This window comes from Penicillium angulare, assembly GCF_028827245.1.
Source record: "Penicillium angulare strain IBT 27051 chromosome Unknown utg000001l_segment0_segment0, whole genome shotgun sequence".
Lineage (NCBI taxonomy): Eukaryota > Fungi > Ascomycota > Eurotiomycetes > Eurotiales > Aspergillaceae > Penicillium > Penicillium angulare.
This window is the reverse complement of record NW_026623160.1, coordinates 2,508,463-2,531,098: the sequence shown is the minus strand read 5'-3', so window position 1 is coordinate 2,531,098 and position 22,636 is coordinate 2,508,463. Positions and strand designations below refer to the sequence as shown.

Here is a 22,636-nt window from a genome sequence, read left to right as displayed (position 1 = left end):
CACATACCACTTCTGTTACGTTTTAAGGAGGTTTTCTCGGAGCAATTAGTTCGGTGTTTCATTCAAGGCAATTTTCCTTTCCACAGCTCTAACTGCTCCAATGTCCATGAAATCTCATCGTTCCCTCACCAATTTCCTTGCTAGTACGCCCTTGGTTTGGTTCCGTAATTATTTATTGTAGACGGGAACCAGTAGGTGATATCCTCAATGTAGACCAGTAATTCGTACAGTAGAATTCGAAAACAGATTACCCCTTAGAAACTCACCCTTTCTTTCCTTGCACTAAAACTGAAGTTGGTCAGAGAAACCCACCACCTTTTCTTAATGTACTTCTGGTGGATCACCAAAGTTACCGTAATGACGGTTTCCGCCATTGGGTTGACCATACTTACTGCAACGCCCCGTGGCTATACTAGTCAGAGCACCGGATGAAACGTTTCCTGACCGGTGATCCGACCTTGGAAAGACGACCAGCCCCTGTCCCAAAGGTCCCAAGGAAAGCCCATCGGGGTTCGGCAGGAACTCGAATCCTATTCCCGGTTATCTAGATGGCCGTTATACACCGTAGTAGGAGTCCGGGCATACGTATTACTGCCCTGTCTGATCGCATTTTTTCTAACCCGGCCACCTGTCATCATGGGAGTTGCTTCGGATGTTCTCTACTTTGCTCTTCATCCGAATCAACTAGGAGTGCTGGTTCAATGGTGGGTCGAGAACTACATCAAATGCCCTCTCTCTTGAATGACTGCCGAGGCTTGCTGACCCTGGGTCTATCAATCCCGCAGGAAACTACGACATGTTCCCATACATAAGAGAGACGAAACGCAAGAGTCAGCAACAGCCAAAATCTGCTTCGAATTCTTGGATCAGACAGGTCGCAGCTTCAGCCCCGTTGTTAAAGAGCTACACCCTGAGCTACTTTTGCCAGTATGCGTGTTTTACCTGATACTGCGTGGCCTCGATACGATCGAAGATGATACATGAATCCCCTTCGATGTTAAAGAGCCACTCCTTCGAAACTTCAATGATTATCTAGATCAAGATGGCTGGACGTTTACCGGCAATCGCCCAGAAGAAAAGGATCGCGCGCTACTGGTGCAGTTTGACAATGTCATTACCGAGTTCAGGAAATTGAAACCAACTTACCAAGCGATTATCAAGGATGTCACTGACGAAATGGGGAATGGTATGGCTGATTTTGCGAGAAAGGCGGCTCTCGGGGATGTGAGCGTGAATTCTGTGGAAGAGTTTGACCTCTATTGCTGGCATGTAGCCGGAATCGTTGGCGAGGGTTTGACTCACCTCTTCGTCGAGGTCGAGATGGGCGAGAGTACCCTGATCAATCACTCACTGTATAGATCAATGGGTCTCCTCTTGCAAAAGAACAACATCATCCGCGACATTCGTGAAGACTTCGATGACGGTCGCCGGTTCTGGCCCAGAGAAATCTGATCCAATCACGTCGACAACTTTGAAGATCTGTTCGAACCCAAGTATCTCAGGAATGCGCTTAATTGCAGCTCTGAAATGGTCTTGAATGCTATCAAACATGCATCTGACACTTTGTCATATCTTGCGGGGTTGCGTGAACAGAGCGTGTTCAATTTCTGCGCGATGTCTCAAACTATGGCTTTGGCTACGTTGGAGTTGTGTTTTCGCAATCCGGTGGTCTTTGAACAAAACGTTAAAATCACCAAGGGGGATGCGTTGCAGTTGATGGTTGAGTCTAGTCAGGATCTTGAGGGCGTGGTGAAGGTCTTTTGTCGTTATGTTCGTCGAATTCAACGAAAGAACGACCCCGAGGATCCAAATTTCTTGAGAATCAGTATTGCATGTGAAGAGGTTAGTTTTTCTACAACTGATGAAGGGTTGTTGACGATAGCTGACTTGATAAGATTGAGAAATTTGCCGAGACTCTGGCGCTCGAGAGTGTTGAGCTTGCTCAAAAAAAGACCGAAAGGAAGGAGCATCAGGCTGGGCCTAATGCTGGACAAGTGATTGCTGCTTTGGCAGTCGCCTCAATCTTTGTATTGGGGATTTCCTGGCTCATAGCCCATAGAAGTTCGCTTTAATCTTGCATAAGCTTCTACTAGATAGGCAGAAGCTTGGAGTAGAAATGTAGGTATATTCCATATTGAATTATCCTGCGGGAGAAAACTTGCCAAATTTATGCAGAGAATGCAAAGAAGGACCACATGTAAAATGGTTGTTTACGACTCAGTCAATTATAAATTAGGTTGTTTGAGGTACGGGCTCAGAAACAAGCTGTGAGTGTCGGAAGGGTAATCTGTTTTCGGATGTATGGCCATGGGGCTTTGCAGCAAGTATGGTCAACCCAATGCCGCAAACTGTGATTACAGTAACTTTGGTGATCCACCAGAAGTACATAAAGAAAAGGTGGTAGGGACTTTCTCTAACCAATTTCAGTTTAGCGCAATCTAAGTAGGGCACTGGGAAAGAAAGTGTGAGTGTCTAAGGGGTAATCTGTTTTCGAATTCTACTGTAATGGGATATAAGGCTTGGTCTGGTTACTGGTGACTGCCATATCGATGGGTCTCAACAAAACTGCCATGAACTGTCCTCAGTCCTTCGGGATCAAGAACTTTCAGCATCTGTCGTCAATCAAATATCCTGTCATCAGTATGGCGGCAGTAACATTGTCCGCAGCCCTGTAATTACGTATCAGAATATTTTCGGAGCCATTTGATGCATGTAGTAACTTACCCATAGAATTAATCAACACGAAAGTCGATAGTTCACTGCGTTGTGATTCCGGTCTGCCAGTGATGAATGCAATAAGCTTGAGATGATAAAGACTGCCGAGGTCGCTATGGGTCCAAGCGATGTAATCAAGACTGCTAGAGTTGATGATGTCGCTGAAGACATGCTAATGCAACAGAACAGACTGGGTTAAATAGTAGATACAAGAGGACATATGTACAATGGTAAGCTAAATATCTCATTATCTCAAGAAATGAGTTGAAGTCGAATTTACAGCTTTCCAAAAGCCGTTTATAAGGGATCCCATCGCCGTCTAATCCCACGCGCAAGCATCGCAGGGTCCTTTTCCGAAGGAACAAGAGGCACAATTGTACTCGCACGCCGCGCAGGAATAATCTCAGCAAAATTAGGCGCAAGATGAGCGGGAGGATCAGAATAAGGCGTAATGCCGCGCTCGATAATTAATTTCACAATGGGGGGTGAGTCGCAAATTCCTGCCATTATGTCTAAACCTGAAAGATCCGTGGCGCTATTAAGCAAAAGGCGAAATTCGGTGACTTTTTTAAGATGCGCTGCTAGCTTTAGGCCATTGTTTATATCGGATGGATATGGATTATGCTCGAGCAGTAATTCAATGAGAGGTTGACTTTCATCTCTGAGAAGAGCGGCTTCAAGAGGACATTTATCGAGAATGAGGAATCTTCTTCCGTATTGTCGGGGGATGAAGGCTCTTAGGCTTGGATCGGCTCCTTTGTCCAGTAGGAGTTGGACTATATTCAGCGGCTGTGGCGCGAACTTGAGCGCAGCAAGGAGTGTAGTTTCGTATCCGCGGGGATGTTGAAAGTTGATACTGACGCCTTCTTGTGTTAAAAGAAATTTCACACGTTCCATATCACATTTCTCAGCCGCGGCCCTTAGCATCCAGTGCAGATTTTGTCTCAGCGTTAAATTTTGAGAAGGTCGCTCCATATATGGAAGATTTTGTTCTTTTTGAAACAGATCATCTGCAATCTGATAATGACCCTGCATTGATGCATGATCGGTCGCCTGCATATCCTGAATATCTCTAGCGAGAATACCTGCCCCCTTCGCAATAAGCATTTGTACCAGGTTGAAATGCCCACCGCGCGCAGCGAGCATAAGTGGGGTCCAGCCAGCCTGGCCTCTATACTCGATATCGACTCCAAGATCGAGAAATTTCGCCACAATGTCAATATGCCCACTTATAGCAGCATATGATATTGGATGTAATTTTGGTATCGCTCCTCTATGTGGTGATGGCTGGGTGGCTCGGAGAAAAGGATCTTCGGCCACTTCTAAGCGGTAATTCGACTCCCATTGAACACTCATGCCTGTCGCAAGGGCAAGTTCTAGAGTTTTCATGTTGCCAACACAGGCGGCCCAAAATAATGCTGAAGATTTTTCGTGGTGCACATTGTGATGATAAAGATCGGCGTTTAACATGTGGTAAAGGCGAGAATTGCATTGGACAAGCGCATTCCAGTCGCATGTTTCCAGTTCTTGTGTAATGTTCGAAAGAGTTTCATAGGGCAGTCCAAGTAAAGACATCCTGGAGTGCACTGGCAGCACTGTAAGTCGAAGGAAGACTCTGGAAGAGCACACTGGTTCGCAGGATGAGTCTACCTATAAATGTGGTTCCAAGGCGCGTCGCTCTTGTATGGCATGAACCGGTTCCGTCCCTGGTCCCCACATCCCAATGGCTCTCCCACCGCCAGGGACTCCACCCCACTCCTCGTAATCCTCGAAATGCAGCGTGGTGGGTCCCCTTCCTTCATTTTCAAGTTTGAACATACATTTTTTTGAAAAGAAGTTGCGGTCGCCTCGTTATGTAGTTTAGTCGTTTATTTCCAGGCTTTTTAAGCTGCCATTAGGAAGTCACCTGACCCATTACACGCTCATTATGGACGGAAGCGAGCTAAGCCTATTTGGGACGAATGAGTATTTACTAGGCCTCGAATCCTCAAAACATATGACTTGCAGAATGGCAACTACTCAAAGCTCCGTCATTTCTTTTATGTCTCCAGCTTGAGATTATCTTCATGATCATGGACTTATTGTCGCCCGTTGATACTCTGTGCTTAGCGTTATGTAACCAACAACTACTGATCGCCCTCAAATTTGCAACTACGAATATAAAGGGTTCTCGTTTGCGAACCAAGTTCAAGTTCCCGAAGAGAGTTTCACAAGACCGGAAGAAATAATAATTATGTTTTGGATGTTCTCGACTACATCCCTGGCGCAGCGTCGATCGAACCAGTCCAACCATGTCCTTACCCAAATGTTCGAAAAGTCCCACCGGAGCTTCAGCCCGGCCCTGCATTCAATAACCTATCTCCATGCTATACGGATATGAATTTCTCTTTCATTCATTTGCAACTCGCTATGAGACGATTCTACTACAGACCAATGTTTGGAATTGAGGCAAGCTCTGGAGGTCTATTTCATACATCCTTTCAAAACACATGAATTCAGGCCATCTGACACTCTCTCCAAGTACCTTAAAACCTCATCGGTTATCTTCTTTTACCCTTTTGATTCTTCTTTTTAAATGCTTTCATTTTTAGGAACAGTCCAAGCTCAGGCCATTTTTTTTCCACTGGTTTCTAATAATTTCAGTACTTCGTCCGTCGACATACAGCTTCTGTTACGTTAGGGAGGGTTCTTTTCGACGCAATTTCCTCTAGATGTTAAGGCAAATGGAGAAACGTCTTTTATGAATACTTTAGATTACGCTAGCTAGTAGGTCCGCACTTTTTAAAAAAAGAAAGAAAGCTTATATCTCGAAGATATAGTATTTTAAGAAAGTACCTACTGTCCAGCCTGGCGATATCCGGGATCTATAGTAGGACTGCTGTTGTGGGCCAAAATGAGGCCTTTCCCCCTCTGGACACTATACCCCCGTAAAAACACTACTTGTGATAGGTGATAACCAAGTTGTAGATAGAAGCTCTGGAGTTTTATTACATACATTCTTTCTATCTAAACTCCGTAGTCACTATAGTGCTGAACAGTACACGAATTCAAATTGATGCCTCAGGCCACAAGACCACTAGCCACTGAGAGCCCAGTTTATTCCACATGAGGTTTAGTGCCTAGAGGACTCATGGCTGGGCATCTGGGGTCGTTTCAAGTTTCAACGACTGACCATAACCTTCCAACATTCCCCACCCCTGTGAAATCATAAGCATGAGGCTCTTTCTTATCAGACACGGAGAGTCGGAGCACAATGTAGCCCAAAAGTGGCAAGTAACCATTCTACCTACACGGCATATGGGCCATCCCCCACTAACATTACTATCAGGGCGGGGATCACCGATTCGGCCCTCACAAACCATGGCATGCTGCAAATTGAATCTCTTGGAGAGTACTTCAGCTCTAACGCCATTTATTTTGACCGTATATTTGCATCGGATCTCAGCCGCGCACACATCACAGCAGCCGGCATCTGCAATCAACAGCCGAAAGGCGAGAATGGAGAACGCATTCTGACACCCATTATATCTGGCTACCTGCGAGAAAGGTCTTTCGGCTCGCTAGAAGGAAAGCTCTTGGCTAATACATCTGCAAAGCCTGAGACTAAAAAAAAAGAGAATGCGCAGTCTGCTCCCTCCAATGATTCATCTACTCCACATGTGGAGATTGAGTCGGTGGTTGCAATGCGACAGCGTGCTATCTCATTTCTGAATGAACATATTTTGCCATCGCTGTTTGAGTGTCCAGATGCGGATACAAACGTGGCCATTGTTTCTCATGGCGCGTTCCTGCGCGTTTTTTGGAATCGAATCGTCGAACTCTTCGATCCTACGAGCATATCCATAGACCCCAACAGTAATTATTGGAATGATGGGCCAGCGGCGTTCATATTGCCAAGTTGGTCCAACACGGGCTTCTTGCAATTGTCAATTCAACCAGGCAAAGAAGCTGCGGGGCAGAAGACTTCTGATCCGGACATCCTCTTGAAAGGGTGGGCCGTGAGAATTGTTGCTGTTGATCGCAAAGCGCACCTTGAGGGGCTACAGCGGACTCGTGGTGGAATTGGAAGTGCTACGCACGATTCTTCACAGAAGAAGATTGATCAGTTTTTCAAGAACTAGATTATGATAGATCTGAATACATGAACCTCCTTCTTGTACTGAGCTTCAAGGCTGCCGAAAAAAGAACATTGGACGGTTTAGGTTATGTGGCCCCCACAACCCCAGTAGCAGCCCCGGGGGCTAACCATCCGGGGTCTCATATTCCATTGCGGGCCAAAATGTAAAGCCATTCGGTAAGAAGTGAAGATCTTCGAGATTTCCAAGGTACGGTAATTCCTTGTTTGAGGCTGATGTGGTTGAGAAGAATCACAACCTTTCAATATCCAATAAAAGTGAAGAATATATGATACACCCATGGGGGCCAGAAGCCGCATGCACATTCAACCCCTGCATGCCCCAATGTAACCCCTGGCCCTGGGGCCGCTATATGGGGATCTGCTCTCATTCGCCCCAAATTCATACCCTTTCAAATCAACATAGTAGCCACTGACGCCAATGCTAAACGCGCCATGAGAGATTAGCCAAACAACGAAGTATAAGTAGGAATTGAACAGACTTCAAAGCGAGAAAAATTATAATTCCTCAGCAAGAACACAAATCTACAATCCTTTTTTTTCGCTTGACTCACACGGCGAGCAGAATTGCCATATTGCATCTTATCTTGCAATCAATCCTTACATCCTACCATGAAGTTCATCTTCTTTCTTCTAGCGGCTGCTGTCGCGACTAAATCCCCACTTACCAAGCGTGATGAGTGCAAGGCTGGTATGTGAATCTTCCTATGCATGGCTCGTTGTAGGCTGGCTAATTATCTTCAATATATAGAGGTTTGCTCTGACGATTCCGATTGTACACACTGTGGTGACGGTTGGAGCTGTATCACACTACCTGTCACAGTAGATGGAAGCACTCAAATGTGCGGCACTTACGGCTAGAAGAAAATGATCCAAGGAGTGAAGAATACCGAGGGTGATCACAAGCCAGTCCAGCACCGGACAAGAGGTGAGAACAAATTGAGATAGTTTTTCTTTATTTCAGCCAACGGGCCATGAAGCTGATATCTTTTGTACATAAATATCCCGAGGTCATGATGCGTGGATAGCTGGTATGTGCATCAGCCCGATGTTAGAACCAGAAGCTCCAACTGTGGATAATCATTGTCAGAAAACACTATATCAAAGAATAACGGGCTCATATGCATACATAAATGCTTTTCTCATCAATGATATGGCTAGTAGATTCAATCGGTATAGAATACTTCATCCAATACTTTCCACCACCCAGGTCCATCAGCACTGCTCACCGCACCAGGAATAGGGCTCTCCTAGTTTAAGAGCACGGCATTAGCTTGCAAGCGCCAGCGAATTCAACCATTGTTTATTATTGTGCACGTACCTGCATTCCATCCGTCATTGCCCACCATTCCCTGACCTTTGGATTGGCTCGCATGTTCTCCATATCGCCTTCAAAGTCTGTGCCGACGTACTTAAAAGTGGAAAAGAGGGTACGGTCATTGTCGAAAAAGATTGAGTCTAAGGTAGTACAAACATTAGATTTCAAAGCCTCAAGTCCGATTCAAATCGCAAAGAAGAAACTTACAGTCTTTGATGTTGCAGTCTTTGATTTGTTGTAAGACCTCAGGCCACACATTGGCGTGGCATTCCTTGTATGCTGCCACAGCGGAGGGCTTAAGGTGCACAATTTGGGCAATGCGGCGAACTGAAGACATGTTGATGGGGCTGTGATGAATTTGAGAAAGGTAACAATAGCTGATCGAAATGAGATGGCAGAGTTACCACTTTGTCATGCCCCGCGATTTCGCCGCATCATTAGCCCGCCATCGGGGACCGCTAACCCGAGCCCGAAGCCGTGTCTTGTGGGCTTCGGCATGCCGAGTAAAAGATGCCTAATTTATCCAACTTGACATCTACAATAAAATACAAAAGGTTCCAGAAATTTGAGGTATCGTGGTAAATATAACATGATTGTCATTGAAAAATTATAAATCCTATATCTATGAAATCGCAACAGTCTTTGCCACCGGTCGAACCCAACCGACAGCTACATTCGCAGCTAAAGCAATGGTGCCCATGATCCACATGGACCGACCATACTGAGACTCATTATATCTGAAAATGATGGCAAATATAATCCCACCAAGATTTCCGAATCCACCGACAATTCCAGAAACAATGCCTGTATCAATAAAAATAGAAATTAGCACGAGTTGACAAAAGCGATTCCGGGCGATTACCCGAGGGAGATACAACTCACCATTAGCATAAGGATGAACATGAGGAACCAGCCCAAAGTTCGCTCCATTGGCAGCCTCCAAGAAGAAAGACATACCGGCTATAAGCCCAAACATAGTTGCCTCTGTAGTCGGGTTCGCCAATCCAATAGCTATTAAGAAAGCACCCGTAACAACACCCAAGAAGGTTAGGAGGACTTTCTTGGACCAAACACTCCCTGTTGCACGGAAGACCCAATCCGCTAGAAAGCCACCCGCCGGGCGGAATAAAATATTGAGAAGGCCAAACATTGCCGCCCATCGGCCAGATTCAGTTTGACCCATTTTGGGGAAATTGGCCCCATAGTATGTGCCCAGGAAGGAGTCTAGTGCGAGCTCGGCACCAAATGTGCAACCATAGGGAATCGCGACAGCCATTGTTGAAAGACTGAATGCAACCCTGAGTGCCTCCTTGCGAGAAGGAGCAATGACGATATCTTGTTGGAGAGGTGACATTTCACCTGCGGCCGTGGTCTCTTTGTTCGAGTTGTCAGGCTGGGGTGGCTTCTCATTCTTCTCGACATCACTTGTCATGCCATTATAAAGCGAGGGGGAAGTTGAAGAGCCAGCTGAAGGGCTGACAGAATTGATGTTGACTATATTTCCATCTTTAGAGATGGTATTTTGGGTCTGTTCTCCTACCCAGAGATGACGCTCAGACCATTTTCCGGTCGGAGTATCTTCGCAAAGCACTAGCATTCCGATAGCGACAACAGCGATGATGATAAATGGTACGACATATGCCACGCGCCATGCCTTATGCGATGAGAGGCCCCGTGACGAGACAAGAGAGTCATAGATCGCTGGCATGAGGAAGCTAAGTTGTTATTGTTAGTCTTCCAGTATCAAATTTTGTCGATGATGTTTCATGGTACGTACTAAGTGATACCTCCACCAGCATTTCCCCATCCACCAGCTAGGGAGTTGGCGGTGCCAACAATGCTTTTGTCAAAGAATGCTGTGCACCAAACTTGACATGGAACGAATGTGCCGCCAAGGATACCGATGAAGAATCGCAACGCAATCAAGCCATTGGGCGTAGTAACGAGACCGGCCATAGCTGTTGGGATCGCTCCGGCTAAAAGTAGTCCCACGAAGACCAACCGGGGACCGAAACGGTCACATAGTGGTCCAGCAATTAATCGAACAACAAGACTAGATAGTATGTCAGTGTTGTTCAATATCTAGGCTAGGGTTGTATTCGTGAGAGCTTACGTTGCTAGGAGGGCAACAATATTCGAGTTTGAAACTTGAATTTGTGTCATATGGAGATCGGCTTTGATAGTATCGGTTAACTAGTGTTCATACGGAGTCAGTAGATTTCTTAGTGGTTTTTGTAAGCAGCATGTTCTGCAAGTGAGGATCTTAGCAATCAAACTTACCAATGGCGGGAAAGCATACCATGACAGGAATGCGACCATAAATCCCAACCAAGAGAAAAAGAAGACTCTCCCATATTTATCAAATGGATTGAATATGGGAATAGACCTTGCTTTGTGATTGCTAGGGTTAACATCTGGCGAGGATATGAGGAGCTTGAAAAATTTGGTAGCCATGACTGTGGAGCAAGAGCACTCAGAGGCCTCAAAGTGTATGAGAAGATAACACTAGTCTAGCTTTCCGAGGTCAGCAGAAAGAAATAAGATCTCCGACTGTTAATCTTGCAAAGAAATGGAGACTCCGTTGGCAATTATTTCAATATAAGTGGGAGTCGGAGGTTATATAGGCGAATTTAAGGACCTCTGTAAGCTGAGAAATAACATCGTTCGAATATGACCAGATATTAAGTTCGTATATATGGAAAAAGAAAATACTAAGTATCTCTGATATATAATTAATAGAAAGCGGTTATCTCTTACACGGTAGTGACACATTGTAGATCATGTCGGCAATGCATGGACATAGTGATCTGAAGAGGCAAAGCGCACCCGGTTTTCCCCAGCTGGAACCGGATCCATCTGCTCCAGGTAACAATTAGCTAAGTTGAACAGGCATTGGTAATATCAATGCTTACTCCATAGTTAGTATATGTTAATTAGTACTACATATAGTGGGGATTAAAGAAAAATAGTGATGAACTACGAAAATTCGTTGGTCGATATGCATCGAGAACCATGGGGCTTGGGTGATAAGGATACTTTTAAATAACTCCGCGGACCTGCGAAGATTCATTAGGCATAGTTACTGGAATCTGCACAAATATAGTGGATATCATTGGACTGGGGGTCTAAGAGTCCCGGGGTTATTGATAAATAAACCATCTCTCATTGGATAAGAGCGGGAAGAAGATAGGAACTGGGGCTGGAAACACCCACATGTGGGTCGGCAGGACATTGATCAAGCTAGGTTATGAGCTCCGCGGAAGTATCATAGTTTATTTTATGATCCTTATCGCAAAGGGAATAAAACCCAAAATGAACCGAGTAGCTGGTCAAGGTATATCGTACATATGATGCCAAGTGCCTAGATGGTCGAAATCTAGTGATGACATATGCATAATGTATTTGCCCTAACTCAATTTGATCCATGTACCAGTTAATTGCCGGACCAATAGTCGTTGACTAGCTCTAAAATTAGATACCAGATTACTACAAGTATCTTTAGGCCTACATACATTTCGATCAGTAGGTTGATACCTTCTAGTATTAAAATACTTCGGATACTATACTAACAGGCAGATTTGAACATTATCTAATGTTTATTAGAAGGTAATGAAGAAAAGTAAATATCTCCGTTTAACTACTGGCATAATGCCACATTATTTGAAACATGTCATTCTTGTTGACTTTAGTACATAAAACGCTGCTAAAAAGAACTCGAAGTAAAATAGAATCACAACGCCCATAATGCAACAGACTGAACTACCTACCAGTCAATACCGTTTGCTGGTTGTACTGCAGGTTTATTCAATACTTCACCATCCGCCACCTTCTTGCCCTTCATTCCCTTGTACCTCTTATCCATCTTCTGGAAAGGATCTGGGGCCTCCCCCTTCTTGACTTTCCATTTCTCAGTACCAAGAACAGAATCCAACTCTTCAACTGGGGGTAGCTTGATATAAATCCAACCATCTTCCCTCTCTTCAACCGGAAATGTAGCAATATTCATACTTTCATCATTTGAGCAACGACCTGCCTGCTCACCGTTGAGCTCGAAGTTGCGTTTGTGGTAGGGACAAGAGACCCAATACTTCCCCGCATCATCATCACCAACCAGTCCATCAGACAACACAAATGCACGTTTATGAGGACACATCTGCTGTGTTGCGTAGAATTTCCCTTTGATCTTGAATACTGCGAGCTGAGTATCTCCTCGCTTGACATTGGCCGATGAAACCTGGGGCGGCTCATCGGAGAAGTGGTTTGCTTGAACCACAGGATGCCAAACGAGACTGCTCCATTCATGGCCTTTGAAGTCTTCGGTTGCTGAATCTTGTGGCCAATATGTGGGACGTTCCTGTGAGCGCTCCTGAACAACTTCGACTGTTTCTAAAGTCTCGTCTGTGTTCGCAAATTGTTGGAAGTTCTTGCGTCGTTTCGGGTCTTTGACTGTTTCTGTCCACTCGCAGAAATAGCTTTTCACAAGTTCTTGCATCTGTCTTTCCATGTCGGCACATATTCCGAGTTTGTCATCGAGAATAACCTCTCGCAGGTAGGCGATACCACCTGGAAGATTCTCAATCCATCTAGCTGTTCTTTGCAGCTTGTCGGCCGTGCGAATGTAGAATATGAGGTATCGATCAATGATCGGAATGATCATCTCTGGTGGAACGTCCTTGATGAGCAACTCTGAGTGACGAGGCTTTGCACCTCCATTTCCGCCAACAAAGATATTGAAGCCTTTCTCGGTCGCGATAAGACCAAAGCTAGGCAGAATGTGGTTAGCATATTAAATTATAAAGCAGAATAGGTTTAGAGCTCACTCTTTATTTTGCGCTTCAGCACATTCACGTACACAGCCAGACACAGCACCCTTGAATTTATGAGGTGCTCGAATACTCTTATATCTTTCCTCTAGTCGAATCGCCATGCCAACACTGTCACTGAGACCGAAACGGCACCATGTCGTTCCAACGCAGCTCTGTTTATACATAATTAGAAAGTGTTGAAAGCCGACCGCAGATAATATGTTGATCTCACCTTAATGGCACGAAGCGCCTTCGCATATGCATGACCACTCTCCAATCCCGCATCGACCAACTCAGACCAAATGTTCAATAAATCTTGTTTCTTCGCTCCAAACATATCAATGCGCTGAGCTCCCGTGATCTTGCAATACAGCCCGTATTTCTTCGCCACGGAGCCGATTGTAATCAATTTGTCGGCACTGATCTCCCCGCCAGGAACTCGAGGCACAACAGAGAAAGTTCCATTTCTCTGAATGTTTGCCAAAAACTTGTCGTTTGTGTCTTGTAACTCGTTATAACCTTTATCCATGACGTGTGGGTTGAAGAGACTGGACAGAATCGATCCGATGGCAGGTTTGCATACTTCGCATCCGAGAGATTCTGGTCGATTTCCAGCTACTTGCATAACCTCGACAAAAGTCTTGAGTTGTTTGACTGCCATGATATTATAGAGATCTGCCCGAGAGTATGGAATATGCGAGCAAACTGTCATAGTTAGTCAATGATTTCCAAACTTTTTAGCGAACGCTACTATAAACTCACGATGATTCGAAACTTCATGTCCCATTTCAAGCATTGTCTTGTTGAATATGGATTGCACCAATGGCATACAGCCACCACATCCAGTTCCTGCTTTAGTACAGGATTTGACTTGGTTGATAGTTGTGCAGGTTCCGTTTTTGACATTCTCAACGACATCGCCTTTAGTCACATTGTGGCACGAGCAAATCTGGGTATCGTCATCGCTATATAGGTCATTAATGAAATTTTGTTTTCTCAAGCAGACAAGGCAAGTTTACTCACAGATCATCTGCATTCTCATCGCCATCTTTTTGAGCGCCAAGAATGAATTGACTGGGTGGAACCTCGAGGACCTTCTGGCCTTTCACCATTTGGTTCAATTTGAGATAATCTCGAGTGTCTCCGATCATCATACCACCAAGTAAGTATTTTCCATCCATAGTGAACAGATACTTCTTGTAGACACCGCCAAATGGATCTTTGTACGTCAAAGCTTTCACAGGAAGTTCATCCTCTTGCGATTTATCAGTAAATCCGGTCTCAATGGAGGGCCGATCACCAGGAAGAAATTTCGGCCCATCTCTATCTGCAAAGAAGTCTCCAAAAGAGGCGACATCAACTCCGAGAAGTTTCAGTTTCGTGCTCAAATCGGGTCGAGTAAATTGTCTGCGGGGTTTGTCGGGGTTTGTAAGGTTGTATGCCAGTACATCTGCCATTTCAATTCCAGGAGCAATGATTCCAAAGGTTTGGTTCTCCCAGCTGGCACATTCGCCTACTGCATATATGTCTGGTATTGAGGTTTGAAGACTGAATGACTTTAGTTAGCATAGTAGTAAACATGCGGTTTATTGATCAGGTAACAAACCTCTCGTCAATAACAAAGCCGCCCCGCCCTGCGGATTGGATTCCAGCCGAAAGTCCCAATTCATCTCTCGGTTTGACTCCGATCTATAGCGCAAGTTAGAACCTTCCTGTAGTTTCAAGTAACCGAGGAACCTACAGCGAAGCATATACAGCAGCAATCGATCTGCTGCCCATCTTCAAAGGTGATACCAGTCACATTATTGTCAGAATCGGTATTGACAACCGCAACTCGTTTTTCAAACAGAACCTCGAGTCCTAGCTCTCGAATTTTGCGAGTGACCAAGTTTCCTGCGTCAGCATCTAGTTGTCGTGCAAGCACCCACTTGTTGCGATCAATCAATTTGACGTTTCCAAAGTCCTGGAGATCTGTCAGAGCCTTGGCAGCTTCCAGGCCTAATAAACCACCTCCAACTGTCGCAGCAGCCTTGCCTTTGTTTTGTGATGCGAAATCGATCAGACGCTCGAGATCAGAAATGGTTCGATACACGAAGACTCCCTTGGCATCGTGGCCGGGGGTCTGAGTAGGGAGGACAGCATCGGAGCCAGTGGCGAGTACGAGAATATCGTAGGCGATAGTATGGTTGATTGACGTTCGAACCGTTTTTTCTCTGGGGTTGATCTCCGTAACTCGAGTATTGAGGTGGTAATCGAAAGCTCTTTCTTTGATTGAGCCATACTAGTATCACAGATTGTTAAAACAAATTGACAGGGTAGTCAGTTCGAAATAATTTTGCACTTACCCATTCTTTAGAATTCAGGTAAAGGTCTTCAATTTTGCGATGTTCAAAAAATGATGATAGGCCTACACGATTATATGCGACGTGTGCCTCTTCACCAATAACAACAATGTCATACTGTCGCTGGGTGTCCTGCTTGATGATTTTCTCGCTGAATTTGTTAGTCTAAGACCTCAATTGAGATGATACTAGGATATTCCCTACATCAAAGAAATGGCCACCATGCCCAAGCCAACGATTACAATTTTCTGGCGCTTCGAATGATTTGTATTGAAGCCGGGGCTGGAACTGCGGTCAACCGGCTCTCCATCTCGCAAGCCATCTAGTACACGCATCATCTTGGAGGGTGGAAACGATGGCGAGATAGAATATGAGATACGGGCGCAGAGTAGTACATATTCCAGTCATGGTTATATTTTAAGCTAAAAAAAATAAAGCTTTTCGAGTACAGCACCTGCCCACAAAAGTTCGTCTACAGTCACACAGCCAAGCATTACGGGAGAAGTAGGGCGATCATGATAAGCACTGACACCACAACCGAACGTCCGCGGAGATCGGTCAACGCGATAATACCGATGCTGTGATTGGTCGACAATGTACTTCTGATAAGGGCATTTCTATTAACTTTGATAGCATCATTCCACAATATTTCAAGAAGACACGGTGGGTCTGTGACTAAATATGCCGACAATTGCCACTGACTATGAATCTGACCCGCGGAGATGTAGTAGACCCTTTAGCTGGAGAGGAAGTAATCGGATAGAACACGATGTACTACTCCATTCTTATCCCCGCGTTAGCAAATCGGACGTTTAATATTCAAGTTCGTACGTTATTGCTGATAATGAAAGCCAAATCAGAATACTAAGACTATATTATCGGCCTTCTCATTAAAACTGGGTTCATTTCTTCTATAAATCATTATATAAGCAGAATGGGTCTTGAGTGCTTCGAGGAAGAAAAATCATAGCAACGTCTATCATGTCCAACACAATGACAACAATCACACAAACAATCGCTGTTAGCGATGAAATCCTTTTCAAGACGAAAAATATCAATAATATCACATTCCATGACTTGCCAACACCCGAAGAACCAGATATTCCCCTTCCACCTCCATCAGTCAACCCGACCGAGATTCTAGAACTCGATAAAGCAACACCAGACAACCATGTTCCTCGAGATCCAAGACTTATTCGATTAACGGGTGTGCATCCGTTCAATGTTGAGGCTCCCCTCACAGCATTATTCAAAGAAGGTGTGTGTATCGTACAGAATGGATACCTGAACACTATGTAACAGTATTTTGATGGATGGGCTAACCGAGACCTTTTCAAGGTTTCCTGACATCTCCCGAATTATTTTATGTCCGCAATCACGGCCCTGTACCACAGGTTCGAGATGAAGATATTCCTAACTGGGAAATAAGTATAGAAGGGTAGGTTTGATAAACTTGTTCATGAGAAGAAAGTACTAACATTAGTCCCAGACTAGTGGAAAACCCTATGACTTTGAGTTTTCGAGATATCCTACAGAACTATGACCAAATCACAACCCCAATCACACTCGTCTGTGCCGGAAACAGACGAAAAGAACAAAACACAGTGCGAAAGTCGAAGGGTTTCTCATGGGGCCCGGCTGGACTCTCCACGGCTCTGTGGACTGGCCCTATGATGGCCGATGTGCTACGCAGCGCGAAACCACTTCGACGAGCGAAGTATGTTTGCATGGAAGGTGCCGATAAACTGGTAAGAGGTTTTTGTTGATTTGATCTCATGTTTAAAGTAAAGCTAACTGGGATCCTAGCCCAACGGATATTACGGCACATCGGTTAAGTTAAATTGGGCCATGGACTTTAACAGGGGTATCATGTTGGCTCACAAGATGAACGGCGAAGACTTACGGCCCGACCATGGACGACCCTTGAGAGCTGTTGTGCCTGGACAGATTGGCGGACGAAGCGTCAAGTGGATCAAGAAGCTCATTGTGACTGATACACCAAGTGAGAATTGGTACCACATTTATGATAATAGGGTGCTACCGTGAGTATAGAGTGATGTCAGGTACCAACGCATAATCTGACATTAAGCAGTACAACGGTATCACCCGAGATGGCTGCCGAGAACAAGGACTGGTGGACTGACGAGCGGTATGCTATTTACGATCTTAACGTCAACTCCGTTGCCGCAGTTCCCGAACACGAGGAAGTGTTAGACCTGGCGACCGCTGGCTCGTCATACACCGCAAGGGGTTATGCATATGCCGGGGGTGGACGACGAATTACAAGAGTCGAGATTTCTCTTGATAATGGCAAATGTAAGTCTTTAGCAGTCTCTCCGTCTGTACCTGGATGCTTGCTAACCTCCGTTTCAATTACAGCATGGAGACTCGCCGATATTGAATACGGTGAAGACAAGTACCGAGACTTTGAGGGCGATCTGTTCGGCGGCAAAGTCGACATGTGGAAACGAGAAAGTTGTTTTTGCTGGTCATTCTGGTCGCTAGATATCCCGGTTCCAGATCTAGAGGATAGTGGCGCTCTGTTGGTCAGGGCTATGGATGAGGGAATGATGGCGCAGCCTCGCGACATGTACTGGTCTGTCCTGGGTATGATGAACAACCCTTGGTTCCGAGTGAAAATTACAAAGGAGAACAACCGTTTGAAATTCGAGCACCCAACTCATCCTGTTAGGGCTGGTGGTTGGATGGAAAAGGCCAAAAAAGCCGGCGGTGACCTAACAAATGGCAATTGGGGCGAGAGAGTCCAAGGAGAAGCCCCAGTTGAGGTGGAGCCGGTGAAAGAAGTAAATATGAAGAAAGAGGGACTGAATCGCCAAATTGATTTGCAAGAGTTGAGGGCAAACAGCAGTGCCGAGAAACCATGGTTTGTAGTAAATGGAGAAGTGTATGACGGAACAGCATTCCTTGAAGGCCACCCGGGAGGTGCAATCAGTATTACAACGTCAGCTGGACTGGATGTTTCTGAGGATTTCTTGGCCATTCGTCAGTATATTCCAAAATATTGAACGCAGGACATAGCTGACATGTAAATTTTTACACAACAGACAGCGAAACGGCCAAACTAATGATGCCTGCATATCATATCGGCACGTTGGACAAAGCTTCTCTCGAAACCCTCAATAATAACGCCACGGAAACCTCAAGTGAACCACGTCCAACCTTCCTCCAATCAACCGCATGGGGAAAGATGAAACTTTCCGAAATAAAAACCGTGTCCTGGGATACTCGGATCTTCGTCTTTGACCTTGAGCACGATAAGCAGACTCTGGGACTGCCAATAGGCCAGCACCTAATGATCAAGGTTCCGGACCTGGCCACGAAGGAATCAATAATTCGATCGTACACGCCTATATCAGAAACAAGTCTGGAAGGGAAGGTCGAGTTGTTGGTCAAAATATATTTCCCGACTGATGGCATTCCTGGGGGAAAGATGACCTTGGCTCTTGACGCTCTCACTTTAGGAGCCGAGATTGCCTGTAAGGGTCCAACCGGTCGTTTTGAGTATCTCGGCAATGGCCGAGTTACAATTAGCGGCAAGGAGCGCAAAGTCCGCTCATTCAAGATGATATGTGGTGGAACAGGTATCACACCCATATTCCAAGTTCTGCGTGCCATTATGCAAGATCCTGAAGACCCGACCACGTGCGTTGTTCTCGATGGCAACAGGTTGGAAGAAGATATTCTTTGTAGGGCTGAGCTTGATGCCTATGTTGCTTTGGATAGTCGGAAATGTACGGTTGTACACACTTTGTCCAAGGCAGCAGATGCGTGGGTGGGCCTTCGTGGACGAATCTCCGAGAAACTCATCCAGGAATACGTGATGCCTGAAGAAGAAAGCATGGTCATTCTCTGTGGGCCGGAGTCAATGGAAAAATCAGCTGCCAAGATTCTCCTTGACCAAGGCTGGGCAAAGTCGGATCTTCACTTCTTCTAAGATGGGACTTGTAGTAGGTATACTATGCATAGATATGGTGTTTGTGTGGTTTTTATTGTTGTCATTCAGTCGTTGGCGTTTGTCCTTCTAAAGCTGTTGGTGTGTAACATGTATGGGGAATAAAGAGAGCAATTGAGAAGAGTGACAGGGTTTTACGCGATGGATATAGCAGAATCGCGATCAAGGAAGAATTATAAACATTCATTAATCGTACAAGTCGTCATTGAGTAATCTATCAAAGATCAATAATATTCTTTCATTTCCAATCTCACGCGGAGATGTTCAAAAACACTGGTCGGATCGGTTCGCAACCCAAAGAATGCTCCTGATTTGATCATAGATTTCGATGCACCCTTGCCTGATTCAAGGCCACGCAAATAACCAACGAAGGCCGATACCTGCTTCCTGAATGTAGAATACAAATGTAGAACCTGGCCTTCATTCTGGTGACGAAGACCGCTATTGCCATCTGCCCTTGAAATCGGAGCAAATGCAAGGATTGTGCTGAAGATATTGTCCAGCAATTTAGCAGCCGCCGCATGTCGTTTGCTTAGGAAAAATGCGAAGAGCATTTGATCTAGTATGTCTTCGTGCAGGTCGCGGAGGCGAGGCACAGAGTGGGCGGCCTCGATCGTACCATCAATGTCACCGCGGTTGAGACAACGTTCGATTCTATCGAGTGTGCGCTGGAACCGGTTCCAAATCGATCCAATTCCAACGTGGAAGCAGTAGTCACTAATCGCGAGAACAAAGTGCTGAGCATCAATTCGAAATTTCTGAAACGAGTTCCGTATATCACCAGAAAGAGTGCCTCGAATAGTAGAGTCGCGGATGAGCCCCTTAACAACAGAAATCATTCGAAGTAGACGAAGTAGATGCTTGAAGAGGCGATCGTATTTCCCAAGTGACCGAGCCGTGATCAGGGCTTCAAGACTTGGAGGTGGTTTATACTGAAGGCGAAGAAAGTCAAGGGCTTCTATCGCATTTGGGTCCCGACAACGCTCGATTTCTTCGCCTGTCAATTCTCGAATTGAAAAGCTGAGACCCCCAGGAAGCTCGTTCTCTTTTTGAGCCTGTGCTGTGTCAGATGCTTCAGGGTCTCGTTCGGAGAAGTAACAGTCCCCAAGTAGACCGATAAGGACAAGACGTAGTTCGGAACTTGCAGGTGGCCAATTATCACGGCTTCCCAATCGCAAGCCTGTGTAAACACCACTCCGTACTACGCCAGACTTGCGTTCTCCACTTTCCATTTCCGGATCGAACAGAGAGTGGGAAAGGTGTGATGCAAATGAACCATCCCCTAGCAGTTGAAACCGCCATTGTAGATTCAAATGATGGCGAAGGCGATGCTCCTTGAACAAATGGTGGAGACATGAAAAGTCAACGAGTTTAGCCTGACATGTTATCACCGGTGCAAATGAAAGGTAGAGTTCTGATGCTAGCTCGGGCCCAAAGCGCGACCCTGCATCACTGAACCCAATTTCACCTTCGGCCTTTTGAAGCATCCCACTGACTTTGTCTTCAAATATAGGCTTGCCATCCACTGCAGACCCTGACACACGATTCTCATCGTCTATATCAAATAGTTCAAATGTGCTTTGAACTATTTGGTTACCGTCTGGCTCGGCATCTTGATGAAACTCTGGATCTGTGGGGACTGTCGAGGACCCCAACTTGTGATATCGCAAGATCTCGGCACGAAGATTTGCCTCGTATTCCTGGGCCTTGCGTTGTATTTGCTCGATTTCCTTCCAAGTAGTCGCGCAGGTCAGATGAAGATGACCAGCTCGAAGAAGAACATCATGACGCGCGATGGGGTGGTGTGGATGTGACTTTTTCAGAAGCCGTAAACTCTTGCCGCTCTCAAAAATCAACTGCGCTTGGTCATCGGGAATGAACGAGGGCATCTGGTCCCCCCGGAAGGAGTATTCCGTTCTTGAGAGTCCAGTCCTGAATTTGATAGGATCATCATATTGTTCGACTTGAATAAATGTGTTCCCGTTGGTAACCAGATCCTTGAGTGCTGGTGCTTCCGGTCGGAGTCCAACCCAGCCCTCGATAAATTCTAGCCAAGGTTCAGTGATCCGGACAACGATTTCTTGCACAAGATTCTCCATCCAGCCATATTTCTGGGATAGAAAGGCCGCATGGTTCACTACTGTCGAAATTGTTTCAGCGTCTGATGTCGTCTTTTCGGTCGCTTTCACAATATCCACCAAGGCTTCGATCAGGTCGCCGCAACGATGAAACAGTATAGTCGCCTGTAACATAGATACAATACCAGCGGAACGTCCAAAGATTTGGCGCTCGAGGTTGGAAACGATCACGGCAATAGTGCTGCGCAAAGTGAACACCGATGACACATCCTTCAACTTGCTCTGTACATTTCGCGCAAATGTTCGCGCGCATTGCATATTTGTACCGCACCGTATCACATTATCCAAGACAGTATCTGTGACTGACTGACTCACGCCCGAGACGCGGAAACTTGTCAGACATTTCTCAAACTTCATAGTCTGAGGATTGTAACGAAAAAGCGGGGAGCTCCATCCGAGGCCCAGGCGCAGGAGACATCTCACAAAGAAATCTTCCCGGATCAAACGACATTCGCTTCCTTGGATTTTTCCGTGGAATCTATCGGCCAACGCAGCATCAAACCCCTTTGCACCCGACTCGCTGAAATAGGCCGACACGGGCTCTTGAAATGATCTGTCCTGGAAGTGCTCCCATGATTTAAGAGGCGCGACGAAATCAGGATCTGTTCGAAGAGACTCCGGGGCCCAAATATTATTCTCGAGATCTAGCTCTTGTGTTTCATCTGTTGACGCGCTGGACCGGGCATCTATGGAAGGTTCAATGCTCGAATTGACGGAGGACTCCGGGGGTTCAACATCATTCGAGAAGTTCAACTTCCATATGGGATCGATCTTATCGATGGGGTCGAGGGATGTCGCAAATAAAGATTCCGGAATATCTACATGCCAGTGATCTGATTAGTATCAATCACTTGAACCTTGGAAGCTCATATGTTCTGCACCAGTCACGTACCAGACAAGCTCGCGTTCCACGGTAAATCGTCCAGAGGCTGTAGAGCCTCTATGCTAAACCTTGAAAGCCTCCAAAAGCTTTCGCTAGAGAAAGGATCGGGCTCATGTTCGCCGAGTTCCATTGTGCGCCCATAACCAGGGCACAAGCGTATAGAATGTCAGACGCGTTGGACTCGGACTAAAATCATTGGAGCATCGAGTCCCGCGCAGCGAGAGGTTATCGTGCACGGACCCACCGATAATATGCCGCCGATAACATGTGGTACAGCCGCCACTTGGGCTGATAGCCTCTTCAGTCCCAAGCCAGGATTATTGATGC

The 22,636-nt window shown here is 45.7% G+C and overlaps 9 protein-coding genes across 9 annotated transcripts; 4 read left to right on the top strand and 5 right to left on the bottom strand.

Moving 5' to 3' along the window:
* Nucleotides 1-636: 636 nt before the first annotated feature.
* N7478_000891 (uncharacterized protein) lies at nucleotides 637-2,072 on the top strand (the record flags this gene model as incomplete). Its single annotated transcript, XM_056917106.1, has 5 exons — nucleotides 637-704; nucleotides 786-927; nucleotides 1,006-1,423; nucleotides 1,478-1,842; nucleotides 1,896-2,072. 5 exons carry the CDS (start codon nucleotides 637-639, stop codon nucleotides 2,070-2,072), a joined length of 1,170 nt encoding a protein of 389 aa, XP_056784986.1.
* Nucleotides 2,073-3,012: 940 nt separating this feature from the next.
* Nucleotides 3,013-4,290, bottom strand: N7478_000890 (ankyrin repeat domain-containing protein; the record flags this gene model as incomplete). The annotated part of the gene is made up of 1 exon (XM_056917105.1): nucleotides 3,013-4,290. One exon carries the CDS (start codon nucleotides 4,288-4,290, stop codon nucleotides 3,013-3,015), a length of 1,278 nt encoding a protein of 425 aa, XP_056784985.1.
* A 1,790-nt stretch (nucleotides 4,291-6,080) lies between these two features.
* N7478_000889 (histidine phosphatase family protein) lies at nucleotides 6,081-6,836 on the top strand (the record flags this gene model as incomplete). The annotated part of the gene is made up of 1 exon (XM_056917104.1): nucleotides 6,081-6,836. The coding sequence occupies one exon, from the start codon at nucleotides 6,081-6,083 to the stop codon at nucleotides 6,834-6,836; it is 756 nt and encodes a 251-aa protein (XP_056784984.1).
* A 626-nt stretch (nucleotides 6,837-7,462) lies between these two features.
* N7478_000888 (uncharacterized protein) lies at nucleotides 7,463-7,711 on the top strand (the record flags this gene model as incomplete). The annotated part of the gene is made up of 2 exons (XM_056917103.1): nucleotides 7,463-7,541; nucleotides 7,602-7,711. 2 exons carry the CDS (start codon nucleotides 7,463-7,465, stop codon nucleotides 7,709-7,711), a joined length of 189 nt encoding a protein of 62 aa, XP_056784983.1.
* Nucleotides 7,712-8,016: 305 nt separating this feature from the next.
* Nucleotides 8,017-8,505, bottom strand: N7478_000887 (L-rhamnose mutarotase; the record flags this gene model as incomplete). Its single annotated transcript, XM_056917102.1, has 3 exons — nucleotides 8,017-8,100; nucleotides 8,172-8,308; nucleotides 8,376-8,505. 3 exons carry the CDS (start codon nucleotides 8,503-8,505, stop codon nucleotides 8,017-8,019), a joined length of 351 nt encoding a protein of 116 aa, XP_056784982.1.
* Nucleotides 8,506-8,790: 285 nt separating this feature from the next.
* On the bottom strand, nucleotides 8,791-10,622 carry N7478_000886 (MFS transporter; the record flags this gene model as incomplete). Its single annotated transcript, XM_056917101.1, has 5 exons — nucleotides 8,791-8,972; nucleotides 9,051-9,883; nucleotides 9,946-10,221; nucleotides 10,282-10,361; nucleotides 10,449-10,622. 5 exons carry the CDS (start codon nucleotides 10,620-10,622, stop codon nucleotides 8,791-8,793), a joined length of 1,545 nt encoding a protein of 514 aa, XP_056784981.1.
* Nucleotides 10,623-11,931: 1,309 nt separating this feature from the next.
* niiA (nitrite reductase niiA) lies at nucleotides 11,932-15,653 on the bottom strand (the record flags this gene model as incomplete). Its single annotated transcript, XM_056917100.1, has 9 exons — nucleotides 11,932-12,931; nucleotides 12,989-13,146; nucleotides 13,206-13,678; nucleotides 13,736-13,938; nucleotides 13,997-14,521; nucleotides 14,580-14,662; nucleotides 14,715-15,254; nucleotides 15,319-15,466; nucleotides 15,520-15,653. 9 exons carry the CDS (start codon nucleotides 15,651-15,653, stop codon nucleotides 11,932-11,934), a joined length of 3,264 nt encoding a protein of 1,087 aa, XP_056784980.1.
* A 655-nt stretch (nucleotides 15,654-16,308) lies between these two features.
* On the top strand, nucleotides 16,309-19,270 carry niaD (nitrate reductase NiaD; the record flags this gene model as incomplete). Its single annotated transcript, XM_056917099.1, has 7 exons — nucleotides 16,309-16,573; nucleotides 16,654-16,753; nucleotides 16,805-17,063; nucleotides 17,122-17,357; nucleotides 17,408-17,631; nucleotides 17,695-18,318; nucleotides 18,381-19,270. 7 exons carry the CDS (start codon nucleotides 16,309-16,311, stop codon nucleotides 19,268-19,270), a joined length of 2,598 nt encoding a protein of 865 aa, XP_056784979.1.
* A 242-nt stretch (nucleotides 19,271-19,512) lies between these two features.
* On the bottom strand, nucleotides 19,513-22,439 carry N7478_000883 (tubulin gamma complex associated family protein; the record flags this gene model as incomplete). Its single annotated transcript, XM_056917098.1, has 2 exons — nucleotides 19,513-22,259; nucleotides 22,319-22,439. The coding sequence occupies 2 exons, from the start codon at nucleotides 22,437-22,439 to the stop codon at nucleotides 19,513-19,515; spliced, it is 2,868 nt and encodes a 955-aa protein (XP_056784978.1).
* Nucleotides 22,440-22,636: the final 197 nt, after the last annotated feature.